Source organism: Dermacentor silvarum, chromosome 3 (genome assembly GCF_013339745.2).
Source record: "Dermacentor silvarum isolate Dsil-2018 chromosome 3, BIME_Dsil_1.4, whole genome shotgun sequence".
Classification (NCBI taxonomy): Eukaryota; Metazoa; Arthropoda; class Arachnida; order Ixodida; family Ixodidae; genus Dermacentor; species Dermacentor silvarum.
In genome coordinates this window covers 193361864-193382979 of record NC_051156.1, presented here as the reverse complement: position 1 = coordinate 193382979, position 21116 = coordinate 193361864, and the positions used below count along the sequence as shown (strand labels likewise).

At 44.4% G+C, this 21116-nt stretch overlaps 2 protein-coding genes and 1 long non-coding RNA gene across 12 annotated transcripts in view; all 3 read right to left on the bottom strand.

The window, feature by feature from the left end:
• The window catches only part of LOC119446384 (endothelin-converting enzyme 1-like), a 64661-nt gene extending 58266 nt beyond the window's left edge, over positions 1-6395 (bottom strand). For 3 of the 10 annotated variants that reach the window (XR_007466138.1, XR_007466141.1, XR_007466140.1), the window contains exons 1-3: positions 5409-6392; positions 2468-2548; positions 1048-1238 (exon numbers count right to left, since the gene is read on the bottom strand). Coding sequence is in view for 6 of the 10 variants with exons in the window: in XM_049664111.1 (XP_049520068.1) it covers positions 1048-1238; positions 2468-2477 (201 nt within the window). In the remaining 4 variants the exon portion in view is untranslated. Of the gene's footprint in view, positions 1-1047; positions 1239-2467; positions 2549-5408 lie in introns of all 10 variants that reach the window. The other 7 variants (XR_007466139.1, XM_049664114.1, XM_037710805.2 and 4 more) reach the window with 5 other exon arrangements.
• Positions 6396-6720: 325 nt separating this feature from the next.
• On the bottom strand, positions 6721-10610 carry LOC125944121 (uncharacterized). The gene is made up of 2 exons (XR_007466142.1): positions 10369-10610; positions 6721-7182 (listed from the first exon to the last, which is right to left on the bottom strand). It is a non-coding gene; the product is annotated as an uncharacterized LOC125944121 (long non-coding RNA).
• A 4481-nt stretch (positions 10611-15091) lies between these two features.
• LOC119446383 (neprilysin-2-like) overlaps positions 15092-21116 on the bottom strand; it is a 54737-nt gene continuing 48712 nt past the window's right edge. The window contains exons 18-20 of the mRNA XM_037710804.2: positions 20277-20375; positions 19691-19797; positions 15092-15281 (exon numbers count right to left, since the gene is read on the bottom strand). Of these exons, the coding sequence (XP_037566732.1) occupies positions 15164-15281; positions 19691-19797; positions 20277-20375 (324 nt within the window). The 3' untranslated portion in view covers positions 15092-15163. The remainder of the gene's footprint in view (positions 15282-19690; positions 19798-20276; positions 20376-21116) is intronic.

The window sequence follows — 21116 nt, the reverse complement described above, 5'->3', positions numbered from 1 at the left end:
TGAATACCGCCCGCGCTCCATGAGCACCGTCGCCGACGGCGTGAACGCGCCTCGACTGTCCACATAATTATTATCGCAGTGATATCACAGCAGTAAACGATCAACTTGCTCTCTTTTATAACGAGTGTGCGTAGGAGCAGAGCAATACAAGGTCGCTAGTTCTTCTCGCCATTCTTTTGCTGCGCTTTGCCTGGGGCGGTATTCTGTAAGAGTCTACCTAGTGGACTATTCATTTCGGCGACCGTTGATTCGCTGCTGCTTGATGTGCAGGAAGGAGACTGGCTGACAACTTCTTGCACGTCAAGCAGCAGCGAATCAACGGTCGCCGAAATGGATAGTTCACTAGGTAGACTCTTACAGAATACCGCCCCTGGTTTCGAGCTGTGTAACGACATCAAACTCCAACTAGCCTGGTCTCCTAAATTACTACGCTTGCTTACGCTCTAATTTTGTACATGTAAGTAACAGTACCAGCAATTCAGAGTACGTAATCACTCGGCTAATCTATGACAGCTAGAACTTAGTGAATCGTGTTTCAATGGAAGCGCAGTTTGCTGAACTCATGCATTGCTTCGTTGAGGGTATGTCACCCGAACAAGGAGGATTGCTTCAATCAACGTCAATGCGGTGTATTTCAGTGTTCGTTATCGACGTCCCTGACTTGTGCAACTCATGCCTTCTTGGATTTCCAAAGTGCAAGCATATGTCAACGGGACGTATCTACGGCGGGGATAAGATACGTGCCCGAACAAAACACAACCCCGAACACGAACACAAGCTGAACAATACACAAAATCGTTTCATTTGTTGTGATGAATCTTTCACATGGAACTGGATTAGGTGTCATGCGATGGTCAGTCTAGCGCAAAATTTAATGGCCGTAGTTATTTGGCCGCGCTTTTCACGCTCCAAATTGCTCAGGTTTAGATCCTAAGGATGATTAACTTGTGCATTCCACTTCCCATCAGTTTTACCTACCTTTAATATTAACGTAAGCTAAAAGCAAGTTTTTAGGGTGTTAATACAATTAACTATGTATCACATTACCGAAAGCATATGCCTCGATTTGTCGTGCTTGTCTTGAACAACGTCGTAGTGGAAGAAGGCCTCTAGTTCAGTCAAATCTATATCGTTCCTTGCGTCGTAAATCTCTTCAGTATTGCTGCTTCTGGATGGCCAGTCAGACATCCCGCGATCAGTCAGCAATTCCTTCAAACTATCCATATCGTGTGCACTGTCTGAAGAATGACACAAAACAATGACATCAATAAATATGGTATTTAGACGGCCGGTTATATGAAACAGCTCCTTCCCGTGTTTTGGACAATATAATCTGTAAGTAATCATGCCCGCCAATAACAAAGAGTTCTTGTGAATCATAATATCTGTGAATGTATCATATTTATAGAAGCTTCTAACAGTGAAACCACGGATCCTTTTCGATCTTTTCGAAACCACGGATCCGGATGTATGTAATCTAAGGTCACATTACAAAATGAACAGTTAGAATTCACCTGAATATAGGCGCTAACCTACAAAGGTCACTCTGAAATACATTTGCAGTTAACGAAAAAGTCGTCCTAGCCCGGATATAAAATACTGAACCACTGCCTTTCCGAGGAAGTCACTCGATCGAGTAAAGGACATCTCTTTTGTGAGTGCCCCAGATACGAAGATGAGAGGATTGCCCTTCGGACGGTTTTGGGGCACTTAGACGATAGGCCTTTTACGGAGAAGATCTCGGGCCCGTGGCCTCGTGAGTCTGCTATGTACAGGGCTACGAAGGCACTGCTGCGTTTTTTGATGTGCACTGGCCTGTATGACCGAATGTGACGGAACTCAGCGATGAACGCTTGACTGTGTAAATGTGCAGGGTGTGAACTTTTCTTTTCCTTCTCCTCTTTCAATCCCTTTTCCACCTTCCCCAGTACACGGTAGCCTACCGGGCTCAGCCTGGTTAACCTCCCTGCCTTTTCCTTATGACTTTTCTCACTCTCTCTGTCGAGTAAGGAACACGTAGAAGTTTCTCTTGCTGATTCGTGCTGCTTTAAGCCGGATACCTATTTTCCTTTCGATGACGCTACCTACGCTTCACTCATTAGGAAATGTCTCATTTGATTACAATCGGCACTTCGCTTATAAGAGCATACGTACTATCGACCAAAAACGTTTACGGACCAAGGTATCTGACAAAAAACTGATTATCTCCGCAGCCTCAAAACGCAGCCTGGTATTTCCATTTCCAGCCTCTACTGGTATATGCGAACAACATTGTGTTGTACCGTTTTACTAGCTACTTTTAGAGGCTGCTCAGATATTTAGCGTTTTCTGAGAACCTGTGGACCATAAACATTCTTGGTCGATAGTACATTCAAGATCTCATCAATATGCTGATGTCTTTCATGTGCAACAAAAAATCAGGTGGAAATGTTCCAAAAGATAAAGAGCTGAGAAAGGACGCACTTACCTTCTTTCATACAAGACTGGTAGGCTATAATTGGTTTCTCTGATGCTTTAGAGCCAGCTTTCTCAGGAATTTCCAGTATACCTGAGGTTGAATAAAATTACCGTGTTCTTTCTCAGCTTCAACAGTCTAGGCAAGGATTGTCTATTCGGTATCGCTGCGAAAGCTCAAAAAATTAATAAACTCATGACATTCCAACTGAAACGCTAGGCCGCAAATTAACTTAAATTTTATTTCAGCGAACATTGGTAAGTGTTCTTTCTCGCCTGTTCAGGTTTCTTGCAGGGAAAAGTTGAGGAGTATCTATGTTACAGGTGTAAATAGTGTTGTTCGTTGGATTCCTGGGGTACAGCCTGCCTGCAATATCTAACACGTGCAAGACTAACCTGCGTACGATTCAGAGCATTCAAGCCCAAGCCCTTAAGATACGTCTTGGCTTACCACGCAGTGCGTCAACGGCTGAAACCATTGCCATTGCGCAGGATTACCCAATCACGACGCACATTATCGTTCAGGCAATGCGTACGCATCTCAGACACTATGCTAGGACCCCTTCCCACCACCTGGCGAGCCTCACTGCTGAAAGTCCCTGCACTACATTTAGCGCTACTGTCAGTTCACATTGTGCGTCGTGGTGTTTGAGCCGTCCACAAGTACATATAATGATTCCAGGACTACAGAAGAAGTCAGATCTACCGGCCGCTGCTCTAAAACAACTGGGCTTACTCCTCTTGTATGAAAAGTACAGCAACCACGTGCACATCTATACCGATGGATCGACTACGTCGTCCGGTTCTGGTGGTGCGGTGGTTATACCAACGCGAGAAATAACACTGCGATTCAAGACATCGCATGTCACGACCTCTACGGCGGCAGAACTAACGGTTCTTCTTCGTGCACTGGAATTCATTGATTCTGAAAGACCCAGAAAATGGGCTGTGTTTTCTGACTCCAAATCGGCCTTAACAGTGCACACAGTCAGTTCTCCAACGCGAATGTCATCAACAGCTGACACACGAAATCGTGAAACTTCGCCACCACGTCCAACAAAAAGGCCACGAGGTTTTCTTTCAATGGGTACTTGGTCATTGCGGAATCAGTGGCAATCATTCCGCAGGTAACGCTGCCCGCGCATCACATCAAGAAGAGCACAGCGTTCTAATTCCGCTTTCGAGGACAGACGCCACAAGGCAGTTTCGACACTTGGCAAGCAGGCTCTCACTGACCGAGTGGAACTGGCCAAACGTAAGACATACATGGCTGCATCGATTAAACCCCTCACTGCTACTCCGACCTCCACTCGGATTTCCTCGACGTGGATTAAGCTTCCCTTCTCTGTCGCCTTTAGTTTGGAGTTGCCTTCACAAAGGCATACTCCACATTAATTGAAGTGACCGACAGTGCAGCGTGGTGAGGTCTGCAACACCGAAGAAACTATCGACTGTGCCACAGTCCACGATATGCCTCAGAAAAACAAAAACTTGCTAACGCGCTAGAAAAATGTCACAGTTTCGCCCTAAGGGCGAAGCAATGAATGCGATAGCAACACAGCAATGTCATACGAAGTAAGGTGAGCGGCTTTGGTAGCAACAACACGCAGAACTGTTGTCGACGCCATCGGCGTTTTGCCCGCGTTAGCTCAAAATGCGTGCGGCGTTGGTGACTGTTGCTGGAGCCTCTGATATAAATAGGCACTTGGTGCCGCAGCTAAACGTCGCCTCCCTTCCCTCCCCCTCCCCCACGGCCTCTCGCGCGTCCGAAGAAGGCGCGTTTGCTCTACATATATGGTGATTGTAAAGGAGAAAAGAGACGCCTACTTCTGCAGCCCTTAAGCGAGCACGGCGCAGAACGCGCGTTTGTTCTCCGCCGTGCGTTCACTCCCCGTGAAAGACGCGCCCCTCGCGCCCTTTCACTCGCACATACAGCGTTCGGCGCGCGGCGACGATTTCATCTCCAAATGACGTCATACGGAACCTCACGGCGACGGCGACGGCGACGGCGACGGCGACGCCGACGGCAGAAATCTGCTTTTGAGTGTCCATATAATTGCTATCGCAATAAAACTGGACAACCGGCCGCTTTCCGTGCAGTTGCTGCTGAAACGCCACCCCCCATCGCTCGTCCGCTCACAAAGCGGTGAAGGCAGTTTTCTGCTTCTTGAGGACGACGGGCTTATGTGAATATTGTGGACTAATTGTGCAATAGTACACGCGTCAGCTAATTAAACGCTAATTTCGTTATTTCCTTCCCTCCTCTCTCTCCGTGTCATCTTTGTGTTTCCCTATCTCACTCCCCCGGTGTGGGGTAGCCAACCGGACATTATTCTGGTTAACCTCCCTGCCTTCTGTCTTTCCTCCTCCCTCAGCTTCAACAGTCTAGGCAAAGATTGTTTCTTTTGCTATCGCTGTGAGGAGTTGAAAAAGTGAATCAACTCTTGACATTCCAATTGGAACGCTACTGCAGCGCATTGGTTTAAATTTCATTTCAGCAAACATTGCTAATGCAAATTTCGGTAGAATAAACCTTTCCCAAGATGATATACTCTGCATCTTCTGCATGTTCCCTTTCGAAAATGTGTTAACCATAACAACCTCTGTAAACCATGTACATAATCAATGTGAGTCTTGGTGGCCGCCTTGTTCGTGTTTAGCTAGGTAGGCTACCTATATACATCTGGCCTTAAACACTAGGTCGAGGCATACTGAATTAATAACGCCGCTTTTAGATAGGCGTAGTATTGTAACCACAGCTGTATATATTCAGAAACTGGACACGCGTTGTGCGTGTGTCTATTTAGCACCATCGATTTTTACCTACAATGGACAATCCTGTTTGAATAGCAGCATAATTACTTTGAAACATGCAGCCAGTTTACAACGCTTAATATACTCAAAGTTTTCTGCCATAAAGAGCAAACATTTCTGTTAATTATATGCTGACTCACTTGAGATATCGTCCTTAACGTTCAACCAGCGGGCTTGAAGTGATCCCGGTAGATGGAAGAACTCTAATTTTGACGTATTTCGCCGAGAGCTGCCGCACACATATCCGTAGAAATCGGCGCACGGATCTATAGTCGAATCCAGGAGTCTTGCAATGTCGTCCTCTGCTTAAAAGAACATGCGCGGAAAGTTACCGGTGGTCTGAACACTTGCTTAAAGTGCAACCACGTACTGTTGTGGGGTGGCTGACACAGTTTAAAAGAGAAATATTTAGTTACAACTCCAGGTTACTGCGTGGGCTCCAGCAAGTGACTGTTTTGAGTTCGAGGTAGCTGGTCTAATTACCAGCTTCTTTATGGGGACACTAAAGGAAAATATTAGGTTGAACTAGGTCTATAGAAGTCTATCATCGTTTTCTGTGTGTCATTGCATTACTTTGTTGCGTAGAAAATTACCGCTAAGGGTACCGTTGCTGCTCCTGAATTGGAACCACCCTCGGCGAAACGTACGAGTTGACGTAATCTCCACGTGACCTGCCTCTATGCCGCTGTTATGCCTTCTAGAAACTCTTTATTTAGTTCTGTATACGAAGCGTACTGCTTGGCAGATGCAGGTGTGCTGTTTGCGTGAGTCACTCTGCACCTCTGCTTGGGTTCAGGATACCGAATATGGCCACTTGTTGAGTCTTGGCGACTGGAGCAGGCGAGAATGGTGGCCGCCTAGCCGGTTGTAAACAGACAAAGCGATCCGGCTCGTTGTGGCCGGACATAGCATTCACTCTCGGCGAATCAGATACCTGACGTCACATATGCGAGGTACCATAGTCCACAACCGTTGGCGCGACAGATACTTTTCATTTTCGTCATTTTTCTAGCTTACAAAACCCCTGTTTTACTTACGAATGACAAATTTCTTATTACAAATGCCTAATTTTTCGATCTAGCTCGACTTTATATTTTTCTTTAGTGTCCCTTCGCACGAAGTCTACAGACGGTCGCCAAGACCTGTCGACTTGAGGTAGTGCAACAAGGCTTTCGTGGCTTTCTGTGCCATCGACGCATACGGCCGGGGTCCAAGGATCTTTATTTCTGAAAATGCTCTCTCTATTTCCTTTCTCTCTCTTTTCATCCCTATACCCGCTTTCCCCAGTGCAGGGTAGCAAACCGGACGTGCATCTGGTTAACCTCCCTGCCTTTCTTCTCTTCTATTTCTATCTCTCTCTCTCTTTAGTGTGCCTTTGACGATTACAGTGATAAATTTAATGCAAATGTGAATAAACTGATTTTCCGCAGATGCTTTCGTTAAAAAGTCTCATGTTTTACTGCGTTATGTAAGCGTTGGTTTTAAGAAAGTCAACCGTAATCTTTCAACTTCTACTTGATTCTCCTTATGTGTCGATAGACATTAGGATCCAGGTAAGCATGCCCAATTTATTAAATTTTCATACAAAATAAATGCAAAAAACGAAGTATGTTCCGTCAACTAATGCATGCATCCAGTTTACAGCACGTTCTACAAACAAAAGGTCGTCAAACTACAAACTGCATGCAATAACATAAAGAAAAATCCTAGGCCATGCTCACTGCACTTGAGGGAGTATGCAGGCAAACGCGATTAGTAAGCATTGGTCTAAAATGAAAGCAAGTTCTCATTTTAATCTATATGTACTAAATGTAATTTCACTTGCCGGTTGGTATGGCTCCATGTGCAGCTCTACCAGTCTGGTCGAAGTTAGATATGAATACACAGAGGAGGACCATCAGCATTTTTATAGTGCTTGAAAAAAAAAGAAAGAAGAGTTAACACAAATTTAATTCTATACAGAACAAAGTATTTCGTTCTTTGATATCTGATTCGATATCAACGCATAATTCGGCACAGAAGCAGTGAGCTTCCAGGAAAAGTCAGGCTTTTCTCAACATGGTTCGAGAGCCTCTGTGTTACTTAAACTGTCACAAAGGACTATTTTCTGTCATTGTTTACTTTAAAGAATTCGCGAGAACTAAGGAGGTCCTAATCACGTGAAATCAGGTACGAAGAAATAAATGGCTGTTGAGCATCCTTGGTTCCAGATTTCCATGTCCCTTGTGACCTCCACCGCCCATGGCGTAACAATGCGTCAGACCAGCAGCGGGCACTGCCGAAAGTCAAAACTCAGAATGTGGGCTTAGTTTGGTACTCCCTATCTCTAAGCGAGAAAGAACCACCGTAGCGAAGTGCGATTTCTGTGTCCACCCACGAAACGGCGCTAGCGCTAACTGCCGAGTTTCTTGCCATGTTTATGAGTTAGACTGTAGTGGCTGCTTCATGCTTGATATTTTTCGATTGTGTTAACAAAATTACAGTTGTCTTCAAGCGGTATAAAAGCCATAGTGTGCAAGCACGTTTGAGGCTGCATGAATTTGGTGGGTGACTGCGGTTGAAAAAAATACACAATTAAGAATGTCGCAAGAAATGGGCTTTCTCAGATCAATAAAAGAAATTCAAGTTGAGAGGAAACGGCAATTGTTATTGACCTAGGTTTATATTAGGAGCGGCTGACATCAGAGCATGCGCGATAACCGTCAAAATAATTTTGAACAATCATTTCAATTAATATTTTATGATATACGGGGTAGGTTAAAATACATAACACAATACAAAATACATAAGCCACTTCTCAAAGCACAACGCCTCACTAAAAACTCTGGGCACCTCGCGCAAGTCTCGAGAAATAAGTACTCGAAATCTGCAGGGAAATACAAGGCTATTCCAGTTAATATGTCTCCGCACTGTTGAAGAAAGTAGTACGGAATGTTGTTGAATATAGAACAGCAATGCATTTCGCAGAACGTCTTGAATAAGTATTTCTTGAAACTAAAGCTAGCCACAAGGTTTAGAACAAACGGTTGACGTTAGCGTACTGCCTGAATTACATTCGGCAATTGCAAAACCTTCGTAATGTCACTAATTAAAAAGTGCATTTGCAAAATGCTGTTGAATACTAATTAAAACAGATATTATCACACCTATGTTGATGTCCGCCACTGCTATAAAGAGCTTGCTCTGCGACAATTTATCATTTTGTCTTGAATCCCTTACTTTTTAGCAATCGTAGAAAGGAGAAAGATTTACTTCCTCCTCAAGTTCTTCTTCTTCTTTCTGGATTTTTACGTGCCAAAACCAGTTCTGATTATGATGCACGCCGTAGTGGAGGGCTCCGGATTAATTTTAACCACCTGGGGTTCTTTAGCGTGCACTAAAACGCAAGCACACGGGCGTTTTTGCATTTCGAATCCATCGAAATGCGGCCGCCGCGGCCGGGATTCGATCCCGCGACCTCGTGCTCAGCAGCGCAACTTCTCAAGTTCCTCCGAGACATAGAACTGGAGTGTCTTATTGAGCCACGTGGGTGGGGTAGCAGGGTTACGTAGAATGGATGGCGCACAACCTGTTGCACCCCGGTTCAAATCCGTCCTCTTCATTAGTATTCTTGTGTGTTACCAAATGCCTTACATTACCAGATGTACCGTGACTGGTTTCATACACTATACCAAACTTGGTAAATAACGCTCGTGCGATCCCTTGAAATGCTAGGTCCGCCTGCAGTAAGCAATACTCTTCCTTGCCCTCGTCCTCCGCCTTCTTCTTTTCCTCCTCACACTCGTTGCAGAATCTCGTGGTCTATAGAGCATCGCGGCATCATAAGTATTTTTTTTGCATTTCAAAAACACAATGCAAGAGCAAAGGCCCCACACCCCACCTGGCCACTTTCAGCAGCTGGACTCACATATACAGTTTATGTCGATTAGTTCTTATGGGGATTCACGTTTGCGCGAAAGCGCTTGTGTGTGTGTACTCATCGGCTACAGACTGGTTATCTCTGTCTTGCGACGGCGTGCTAGTCGGTATTGCCCCGTGCGACCTTTTCAAAATGTCACCATGCTCGCCTCTTGTTGGTCCACTTGAGCGAGAATGTTGTCGCTTGTCGATGCTGTTCGAACCATTGTTTATCGACTGCCTTTTTCCTACCTGCTATCCATCACTCGCCATCTGTGCATACCTCGTCGCTTGAGCTTGAGTTGTCTTTCTCTCACATTTGGCGCTCAGAGTCTGCGGGCATTCATGTCTTACGGCTGGCGCAACTGCAACCGGTGAACTTCAGTTTTAGATCCATCGCCAATTAAATCTTACACAAGCACAGCCAGGAAGAACAGCAGCCGTATTAATATCATATTCTACCTATATTTAAGGTTTTTGATGATCACTTGCAGCATAAAAAACAACTAATGATCTCCTACACGCCCTGATCCCTCACTTTTATTTTCAGCGTCAAGCGAACCCACCGTAAGCTTGCAAATATCCTGCTGCTTACGTACATTATACAGGCTCTCTCTTTCTTGTACCTTTGCGTAGCGCACAGTTTTAAGAAGTTGCGAACAATACGTGTTAGTTGAAGAAACAAACACAAAGGTAAAGGAAAGCGCCTGCATTTTGAGAGATTCATTGTGTTGTAAGATGCATCTTTGGGTAGACGGCGTGAGGATCACAAACATTGTCGTGAACGAAAGAGAGCTGTGCCTGGACAATGTTCACATGTTTGTTTTGAAAGAAGTATTGTTGCTTAACAGTTAATCTAATTATAGACCACTACTAGACTATTACCACACATGCGAACAAAAAAGGCGAGTGCTGTCGAATGTGGATCGCATTTTCAGTTATTCGGGCAATGCCACTACCTTAAGAAATTATTTAAATGTGTCTCTTTTAGGACGCTCCCATATATAGTTCCGAATGTTCTTATCTTTCTCAAAGATTGAAGCGTAATGTCATTAGGTTGGATTGTTTTATGGTAACTATGTATATCTCACAGTCACCAAATTGACTGGTATCGTAACGAAATAAATAACGCTCTTCTTCACATTCAATTGCAGCGTCTACATTCACAAGCACTGTTGGATGCTTTATTGTGGAAATACTCACATTTGTTACAGCCACAGCACGAGTTACTGTAAATGGCGTCTCCTCCCGTCGAATATTTACGTCCAACAATCCCGCACATCGATAGCTTTTCATACATCTTCATTGGTCCAAGCTCCATCGTTGATCTGTAACATCTTGTACCAATATAAAAAGCCTGCTCGAGAATGCGGATGGTTCAAAGACTCTAATATGAGAAGCTCATGAACCTAACATGGCTTAGAGGCCTGCCTCTGCTCGCCGCAAGATCTCCTAAATGGCAAGTGTTGGCCTAAATGGCAAGTGCGAAAGCCACATTAAAATAAAAGCATAAAAAAACGTATCAGTGGACTTGTGGAGTCTTAAAAAACTACTTCGAGTGGCTACATACCCCCTTTGAAGAAAAACAAAAAGGAAAACGAAAAAAGCAAATCAACATTGCCAGGGGAAAAAAAAGTTTCTGAGGCATCAGCAATATCAAAATCATTGTTAATTGCCTTTGATGGCGAGAGATGGCAGCAGCAGTACCGAAACAGCCGCTTTTCATGAGAAGATGTGTCTGAGAAACAAACAAGCTGTCGTAACATGCGCATGGAAAAGCGTAAATGGCGGCCTATTTCGTCTGCAGAAGCACCATTGCCGGTGAAACCACTTCTACGATTCAATCCACACACCCCGCTGACACTGTATAAAAGTGTCGCTAATGCTATTAAGAAAAACACGGATGACTCCCCCCCCCCCCTCCCCCCTTTTAGCCTACTCCGGTGTGTCCTGTTACTAAACTTTTAATAAGAACGAAAATGCATTTCTACCCATAATGCAAAGTAGTGATGCGATAATTAGCTCAATATATAAGGTGTGCCCACTAACTTCAGGCAAGTTCTTCAACGAAAAAAAAAAAGATTGGAACAACATGATGCAAGATACAATTATAAAATCTGCGATGTTTGGTCGCCAGTGGTCTGACGACTAAACACCGTAGGTCTTAAGATCCCATCGCTGAACGTGTTTAATTTTTTAACGTTAGCTGGGACACCCTGTACATAGCCCTCTTATCTCAATATTGTGGACCCCTCAGCGTAAACGTGGCTTATGCGAAAAGTTTTTACCCCAGTACACGGGCCCATTATTGTCGATCGCTTAAGTAACTTGACGTACGTGGTGGCACGCTTGACGTCAGCTGGTCGTTGGTCTAGCCGGACCCAGTTGGTACATGTTTCTCGCCTTAAGCGGTTTCACCCTACGCTTTCCGAGTGATTTGGACTTGACCAGCGGCCTTCGTCTGGCAACCGGGAATAGCTACGGCATGAGCCGGGCAAGGAGAAGAGGAGAAAGACGTTATCTGGCGCAGCCATTGGACGCCATCTTTACTTCACCATCAACCTCGTCCTTTAAATAAAGCCGGTTCTACATTAACCGTAACAATATGTATATTCTCGGAGAAATGGTAGACTAATGTGCGAGCATCAGTGCGGCATTGAAAGCAATTGTCACCATACATTTTCTTGCTGACCACACTTCCACCTTTACGTAGTGCATATGTTCAATGACGCTAGTTAGGAAGAATGCGACAGTTTCTTAGCAGTAAGTTGACACAAAGCATGAGTCATGTTAACTAATTGCTTTATTACTTTTTTCTTAAGGTATTTTATAGCATGGCTGACCATACTGGATTTATGCAGAATAACCCGTTCTTGCGAGCTTTGTCCCGTTGTAGTGATGACGCGGTGTCCTGTCCTGTGCGCCCGGCCGGTAACAAGCCAAACTAATAAATGGTGTATGTAAGCTCCGGCGCCGAAAAGCAGGTGATACCGTTAGTACGAAATTGTCAAGAGGAGTTGTACGAAGAGTTTCACTAGCTCTGATGATCGGGGTGCAAACATCAAAACAGTATCGGCGCCAGGTCACCAATCGTGCAATTAGAGCATCCCTATAGGGGTTCTCTAATCGCACGATTGGTGTCCGTGGGATAATAATTTGTCTGTTCGAAGCTTCCAACATGCAAATTATTATCCCACAGTTTCCGAACGGAATGAGACCCTTGCGCGAGCGCTGTGACCGTTCCACCATATCATTCCAGCGGCGAAGCCTTATTGCAAAATCGCACTTCCTTGTCTAAGGAAGAAAGGAACCTAAAAGGCATTTTAACAGAACAAACGACCCATAGAAATTGCGCAGTCCATGTCCGTATCGTCTCCTGCTCCTAGTACTGCAACACGCCCTACTCTGTGGGCTAATTGTACAGTTTACGCAAGCCTTTTGCTTTTACAAAATATTCAGTGAACATCACCATGAACACTATGTGTAGTTAGTTCACCACGGTTAAGAAGGAAACAGTATGTGGTCAGTAGTACTTGACAGAGTCCGAATTGCGGCAAAAAATCGTGGCAAACATTAGTACTAATGGAATAGTTCAGTTATCACGAAGGAATAAAAACATGTCTTTTTTTTGCCCATGACTACAACGAACACAATGTTTTGAAGAGAGTGAAGAGCGCGCGTATAAATACAATCTATCAATGTCATTTTACTTTCAATCCTGACAAATATTTCAGAAGTTATTTTCTGCAGAGTGACATTTCATCACAGCGCAATGAACAGGACACGTCGCAGAAACCCTCTGGGCACTATACGTATAGGGACATTTGGTCGGTTAAACATTTTGACGTCATTTACATCAACAACATTCTTTAACTGGCTAAAGGTGTGTTTATAGATGTCAACGAATCGTCATTACAAAAAGAAAAGGTCGAAACCGGCGCATTTAAGCCTTCTCCTACAGTACCAGCTTCGTTCAAACACAAGCGGCTCTGAAAATGATAGGCTTAAGAAACCAACGTCTTGTACAAAAGCAGAAAAAAACAATGGGGCATGTTTTTATTACGTTTTCAGAAGGGCATAAGATTGCTCCGTGGATAGCAAATAACGCGCCCTATGAAACGTTATTTTACGTATGTGTGAATTTATCCCCTGTTCAATGTGTCATTTTAAACTGCGCCAAACTTTTCTTAATGCTGCAGAAAGACTCCCGCTACGTTGTGGAAATACTCGGCTCTGCTCTTAGAACTTTAAAATATGCTGCTTCCCTTGTATTTAGTTGTAGAAAATATAAGTGTAGCCAATTTACTAAAGTATCGCATCATGTATGCTCAAACATGTGCGTTAGATTTGCTTATATCGTTTTTCACCAGATAATCACTGCTATCAAGTTATCGCTTTGCGCGAGACGTGCATATATACGGTATCCATAATTTCTTGAATGTCTCCGTCGTTTGATGTAGCAATAGAGTTTCGTCAAATCAGCTTTCACGTGCGACGCCAATAGTACGTGCTTGTAATGGTTAGGTTCTTTAGAGTTTCACAGAAAACACATCCGATTAGTTGCGGCTCAGTGCTTCCAATAAAAGACAAGGCTGGTTGCAAACCACATGCAAGGGTAAATCTACCAATAGGAAATAACACTCCCTTATTAGCACGGACTAGGAATTACAAAGCAAAGAAATTAGAACCGACAGTTATCGCACGAGATACACGGATAAGTTCAAGAACAAATGTAGAGTTCACTAAGATACCTAGGGGTATCAAAACAAGCGGATGTCGCCGTGCAAATAAAATGAAGCCTGGGTCGGAGGAAGAGAGCAAGTCTCGAACAGCCGACGTGACGCTGGCTCAACCAATGCCTTGCCGTTGAGAAGAGGTCGCATACTGTCCTCTCGAGCATCTCCAGCAGGTCCGCTGTGATCGAGTGGAAGGCCTACGCATCCAGGCTCAGTCGCCTGGCAGCCCATTCTTCCGCGCCTCGTCATCCAGCTTCCATAGAGCACTCACTGTCGAGCAAACCACAGCCTCCTGTGGGAAGACGCCAAGGTCGTCGGCAAGTCGAGAGCCGACTAGGTAGAGGCCTCGTGAGCCCGGGTCCGAGCACCCGTCAAGCTCACGCCTCTGCACCCTAGCCGCCTTCACTTGTTCTAACCGCCGGCGTGTCTTCTCCTCTTGATGATCATGATGATGATCTTAAAACGTGGCACGTACCCACTCTTCCGTTCTTCTTCTCTTCATCTTCTTTTCTCCAAGTCTCTCGTGGACTTTTCTTTAGGTGTTGCTTTTTTTCTTGCGACGCTCGGCGCGCTCGAGCCAAACTCACGCAGCACTTCATCTTTCTCATCGTCTTTTGCTCCCGGCCGTCCCACGCACCACGTTCACATCGCCTCGCGCACTTCACATATCACAGTGCTGTACATTGTTGAATGTACGCGAGTACTGAGGTGTATTCAGGAATATGTACGCTCATCCGTGTATAAATAGCCGACGGACTTGACGCGTTAGTTGAGATTTCGATGACAAATGACTGCAGACGCCGCTATTGATGTGTTTTTAGTGTTGCTTGTCTTTCTGGGCACCAGTTCAACCAATATAAAGTTAAAATGTTAAATCGCAGTTTTTGCAGTGTTTGCCTCTTGCGGTCGTTACAATGTGACTAGCATTGTGACTGACCATGAGCGCTACTATAAATGGCCTAGCGACACACCTAGATCCATTAGCACGTCTTTTTTTTTTATTACATAGAGAGTAGTAAATAATGGTACAGTGAATCCTGTGTTCGGTCACCTAGACGTTTCTAGCCCAGTGTAAAAGAAAACAACAACAAGAAAGGCAGCGTACGTGCAAGTGACGAATATTTTACAGGAATAAAATCACTGTGACTCGTGGGATTAATTCATTTATGGTCAAGGTACTTTGACAAATGTGAGGGCTAATCAAACGTTTATTTCGCTTATCACAAATAAGTGCGCGCAAAGGTGCTCGACCCGAACTTCAGTCAACATCCAACCTCCGATATCTTCTCTTCAGGAACCAGGTGACACGCGTCTGACACAGTCCCGTTGCAACTGAACGTTTCGTTGAACTTGTGGTAGATGGACACAATTTCGTTCAAACTGTAAAACAAAATGAATATAAGTGCAATGCATGTACATCAAATCAATGTTATTTTTCATTACGTCATTTGTAAGAGCGTCTACGAGTCATTAAATGCATTCAGCTATTCCACTCGCTTTTTAGAAAATTTTCACGTATACCGTTGGACTCTTGCGCCACCCACCACTCAAGCGATGCTGAAAAAAAAAATCGCAAATGCTTTCTGGTGATGCAGCTCGGTAATTAAAGTGTTCGTGGCTAGTGCTCACAATGAGCAGCTCTGCACTTTATCCCTGAATTTGTGAATCGTCAATAGGGCAGTGCAGTGCATTTTATTTATTTAAAAGTCAAAAACTTAGTAGGACCCCAATGTACAAAATCACTCTTCGCCTGCTCTCTGGCGCTCCATGTTCCAAATAAAGTTTCTTCCGACTTCCACGGCACAAAATAATTCGTCATAATTTTGTGACTCTGCACAATAAAAACCAGACATAAACCAAAGCTGTTCGAACGACTAGCCAGGAATCATCACCAAATTTCACATTATCTTTTGGTTCTCTCGTTTCTGCTTGATAATTTCACCAGCAATTCTCGAAGGCACGTGCTTCAATTGCACAATGTTTCTGCCTATCACATTGAGTATAGTGTTTTCTTGAAATGCTTCTACACTCCATAAAAATGGGGTTGGGTGAGGAATTATAACTAAATCGACAGAATTTCTCCACAACGCACCTAATTCACACTCGCGCTTATAACTTTGCCTAACGCTCATAAAACCCGACTTTATCTTCAGTTTTGTAGCGCACTACGAAGTTTACTTCCTCACTTACGTGCCTTTCTTCTGCGTTCTCTCTTCTACATTTGCGTTTTCGAGCGCTTCTATGTAAAAAAAAAAAAAAAAAAAAATCGGCAGAGACAGTTACAGCTGCTTAAGTGTGGGAATGCGAAAGCATTATAGTCCGTCGCGGAACGTTTCTTTTTTACGCGTATTCCTTGTCCGCGCAAGCTCTCGCCTGCGTTCTAACTGCGCCTCGGTAATTAAGGCCAAATCAAAACGCGTAATGCGTCTCAATGTGCCCGCTTGGCCGCGAGCAGTTCATAACTCGAATGACCCGCTGAGTTCCATTCAATCGGACATAATTGTTTTTTTTTTAATTTTATACTCCTTTTATACTCGTGACGTGGCGTCACCTCCACTCCACTGGCCACGCCGTCACGTGTACAATGACGCACACACTAGCACACCTTTAGTCAACGAGAACCGTGGAGCCGCCTTGGCGTCGGAAAAGCGTCTCGCACCCCGGAAGCCCGGGTTCAAGTCCCACCTACACCAAAATTTACCAAATTTTCTTTTCAATGCTTTACGTTCTCTACAGGAACCTCCCTGAGAAATTTGACGTCAATCCGGGGTGTTTTGTGACGTGTTTTTGCTCTTTGAGCCATCGGCCATCTTTGGTACCAACTTTTGGTCACGCCGACTACGCCGAGGGATTTTCGCGTAATGGGATTTTCGCATTAATCACAGCTTCGAGGCAAAACAAGTCAACGCAGTCAAGCACGCACAGCCAGAAGAGGCCCTATGTAGACCTCAGGTGAGGCGTATTGGAAATGAATAATTGGGTTACAAATCACATGGTAGACACTACGTCGATAAATAATGTGTGCAACAGATACGCAGTTGCCTTCGCTTCAAATTTCATGCTTTCAGTTTCCTTTTTTTTGTAGATATCATTCATTCATCATCATAGAACAGATTATTTAGTTAGTAATTAAAGGGGCCCTGAATATCCCTCGGGCTTGGTGAAATAACATAGTCAACCGGCAGCATACGCTGTTGTGAACATCTCAGCCAAGTTCTGCCGTCGTATGCGCGGTCCGTGGAGCTCGCAAGCGGAACGCGAAGCCATCTTTCTCTCAAACGCTCTCGTTTCAAAAGACCCCACGATCCTCGCTCTTTTCTGTGTGCTTTATTTCACAATAAAACACACTCCAATACACGGCTGCAATTGGTCGCTGCGGTCGGCTACACCGCGGCCGCCGCGAGGTGACGCCACGAGTCCAATGGCTAAGCGCACTGCGGCTCGCTGAGGGCAACCGCGTTTGGCTTACGTTTAGCGCTTCGTAGGCACCAAAATCGGAAGTCCAAAATAAAATTTGAACTGCGCGCCACGGCAGCCTTTGCAGTGCAAGGCATTGAAGAAGGAAGGGAGAGCACAGCGGAGGCAGTGTTTGATTGCCAATAACTCCGCTTCCGCTGAACGCGTTGAAGTACTTTTTGCGGCAAAGTGATTCTGAAGTGGCCTATTTTCACTTCAAATGTATTTCTCCACTTCCATAAAAAGTGGTTCGAGGTCCCTTTAAGAAAATAATGTGCAAAACCATCGACCATGTTTTTCAATGTAAGCGAATGGGCCCGAATGAACGAGGAACGAACGAACTAACGAACGAGAGCGAAAGTACGAAATTTTTCCACCACTGACTATCGACCGATCATCGACTACCAACCAAAGACGAAAATGGCCGAAAGAGCTGAAGAAAGCTATTCGCTTTAAAGTGGCCCTGAACCACTTTTTATCGAAGTCGAGATATGCATTTCAAATTAAATTAGAGCATTTCGGAAATACTTTGCCGCCAAGAAGTACTTCAATGCATCAGCAGAAGGGGAGTAATTGGTAATCAAACATCGCGTTAGCGGTGCTTCCGTTCCGCTAGCATGTTCACGCACACACCGCTATTTCCGATTTTTGCGTCTACGGCGCGCCAAACGCGGTTGTCTTCAGCGAGCCGCAGTGCGCTACGCCAGCGGACTCGTCACGGCACCCCAAGGCGGCCACGGTATCTACTCTACGTAGCAGACCGCGGTTACAAGCAACTGAAGTGCGTATGCGCAACTTAAGCTGTACTAAAAATTATTTCACCTGCAATACCGGAAACGCCGCTCTTACCGTGAGCAGAGGCTTCTTAAGCCAGAAGAGGGGTCCAAAACGCAAGACTGGTGGCGACCCCACCGTGAATTCCTCGCACCAACTCACCGTGTCATCATATGTTTTAAAGAGGTCTACTTGGACCTCGTTAATTTTTTTTTTATTTTAACACGAAAGTGTTTTATGCCGGGGTCCACCAAGACTTCACTGACGTATTTCCGTCACGGAAATACGTCATAGAACATAATACAAAGAAAGAAACCAGAAGAAAAAGTTCCACAAACATGCAAAATTTGGAAATCGAACCCACGACCTCTCGGTCCGCGACGATAGATTGCCGAGCGTTTAACCCATTGCGCCACAAACGCATTTGCAGAGAGCTACACAGACGCGCGTTATATATCTAACACTCCTCCGTGTACCCGCGCTCTTGTTCGGGGCGGTGCCGCCGCCTACGAGCAGAAAAGAGAAGTACTGCATTATGACACTAACGCGCACCGACAGTGAACGCTTCGGTGGTCTCAGCATTACGACGCCTCGATGCCAGCATTCGAAGGGACGCTGGCATCAAGAAGCACTACCAACGCCACTTAGGTGGCGTTCACCGTACTCAGCACAGCGGAGCGTGGCCTCCGCAATTAGCTCAGAAAATGTTTCTGAAGTTGATCGCGGAGGCTGCAATTACGACGCGCTGTACGCGCTGATTTGACTCGGTGACGATTCAGTTACGTGCTTTGTCTTGCGCGTTGTATTAGTGTGTCAGTTACGTGCTTCGTCTTTCGCGTTGTGCTAGCGTGTGCAGCGTAGTGCAGCTTCCATATGCACGACGGTTGCTCATGGTCATCGACGTTGGTAGTCGTGATGGAGGAGACGTGCCACCAGGCGTCAGCGTGGGTGCATCAACGCCTAAGGGCGTTTTAGCCACAAAACACCAATAGACATTATATATCAATGTGCAATAAACATTACACTACTTCTGTGAAGACATGTTTCACTTTCGTGTTCTATACCGATTCCTATATAAGAGGGATCAACCACATTTTTTTTTTTGCCAGTAACGATGGACTACAGTTCATTTTTAATGTGCCAGAGAAGGAATAATGCAAGTTTCTTGAAATTTTGCAGAGCCATAAGCGTCAAACTAAATATATTTTTGAAATACCGAACGTCGCACTGACGTACCGGCGCTGCGGTGGCGCGGGAAATTTAATAAAATGAAATATCGACTTGACGGTAAGCTTTTTTTTTCATATTAGCAACTTTAAAACAACGAAATTAACAAAGTTCCGAAGGAATGTTTCATAAATGTGAACTGATTTAGTGTACGAACCTACTTAGCGTCCTTTTAACGAAGTGGTACACATGAAGGCTATGGCGTAGCAAAAACACTACATTACCAGTATTTTTGTTTTCTAGCACGCGCTAATGATAACATTGTTTCGACGAACTGCAAAAACCGCTATCACCTACGGCTCGAACGACAGCACAAACACTCAGGGAAGTACCTTTTTGGGAAGGAAATTTCTTCGGCATCTGCTCTTTCTTGGACAAGGTTCACGGTGTTCTTGACATCACTTGATCGTTTTTCATTTACACTGTACGGGCAGTAGAGCTGTGAAGTAACGACATTTATAATTTTAAACAATTCCACTAAAAAGCATAATCTTGATTTACTTAAAGGGGCATGCGACGATAAAGAGCAGCGTTGCAAGCGTTCAAAGTATTATCGATGCGCTCACAATTGTCTAACTTTGTAGCTATGCCACTGCTAGTTGCTGCAGTTCATTTCGCATAATAAAGATAACTTGTTGAATATATGCTGCCACATTGTTTTGTGACTGCGCATCGTATACGAATATATACAGCGTTGAAGCCCTTGATTTTATCGCACATTACTGTATCGTGCTTCAAGGCTGACTCATAAGGGAAGACGTCTGTCAGCGCCATCGTGGAAATTTCATGTGCCTCGATATGCTTCATTCGTTCCGGTTATGTTTCATAGAAGCAAAGCAACGTTTTATAAAGCAAAAACAAGCTTCAAAAAGCAAGAGCAATTAATATTTATGAGCGAGCACGCATAGTTTTACTCACACTTCCAAAGAAGATAAAGAATATCTTGTCCTCGGTGTCCAACTTCGTATCATTTAGTAGAAATGGTTCCGTGTAGTACTTTTTGCTTCGTTCTAGTGCCTGCAAAAACAGTGATGCAATGTTAGTTACCTTAGTCTATTCAAACCCGGTATTTGCTGTTGGTACTGAATATAGTCACGTACCAGTGCTACTATGTACTACAATGATACTAATATTAACGAACAATAGTGAGCAACCACTGTTGCAGAATTATTTACCACATTCACGCTTGTCATTAATACTTCTTAAATGAGGGTGAGACACTCAAGACAAAATTACCCAGCGCCACATCACGTTTTCGATAGGCCACTGTGACTGAGTGGTTACCGCTTTTTGCTGCTACGCATAGCGTCACAGATTTGATCATCGGCTGCGGCGGGTGCATTCCAGTGGAAATTTATTCCAAACTCGTTCGCGTATTGAGCTTTTTCTGCTCGTCAAAAAAATCCTGGGGGGTCACAACTTATATAGTCTATATGACAGCCAAGCTGTTTCTGTTAGGCGTAATTGACGCCATCAGGTAATTACTATCTGATTGAATTACGCTTCTTGAGGTTTTCAATTTGTGGTTCTTCATTTGTAGTTTCTTAGTGAATCAATAATTAACAATTTCTCATGAATGAGTACATCGCGACTTACTCCCTAAATGTAGGTAAGTGCCGAATGGGTCTGTTTTCATACTCTACAAGAGATCTCCGGAAGCGCGGTAAAAAAAAAAAGTGGAATAATGCTTATTGCGTAACGGTGGCTTTGTACTGTTTACGTCGTTTGCACCACGACATATAAACATATGTCTATGCA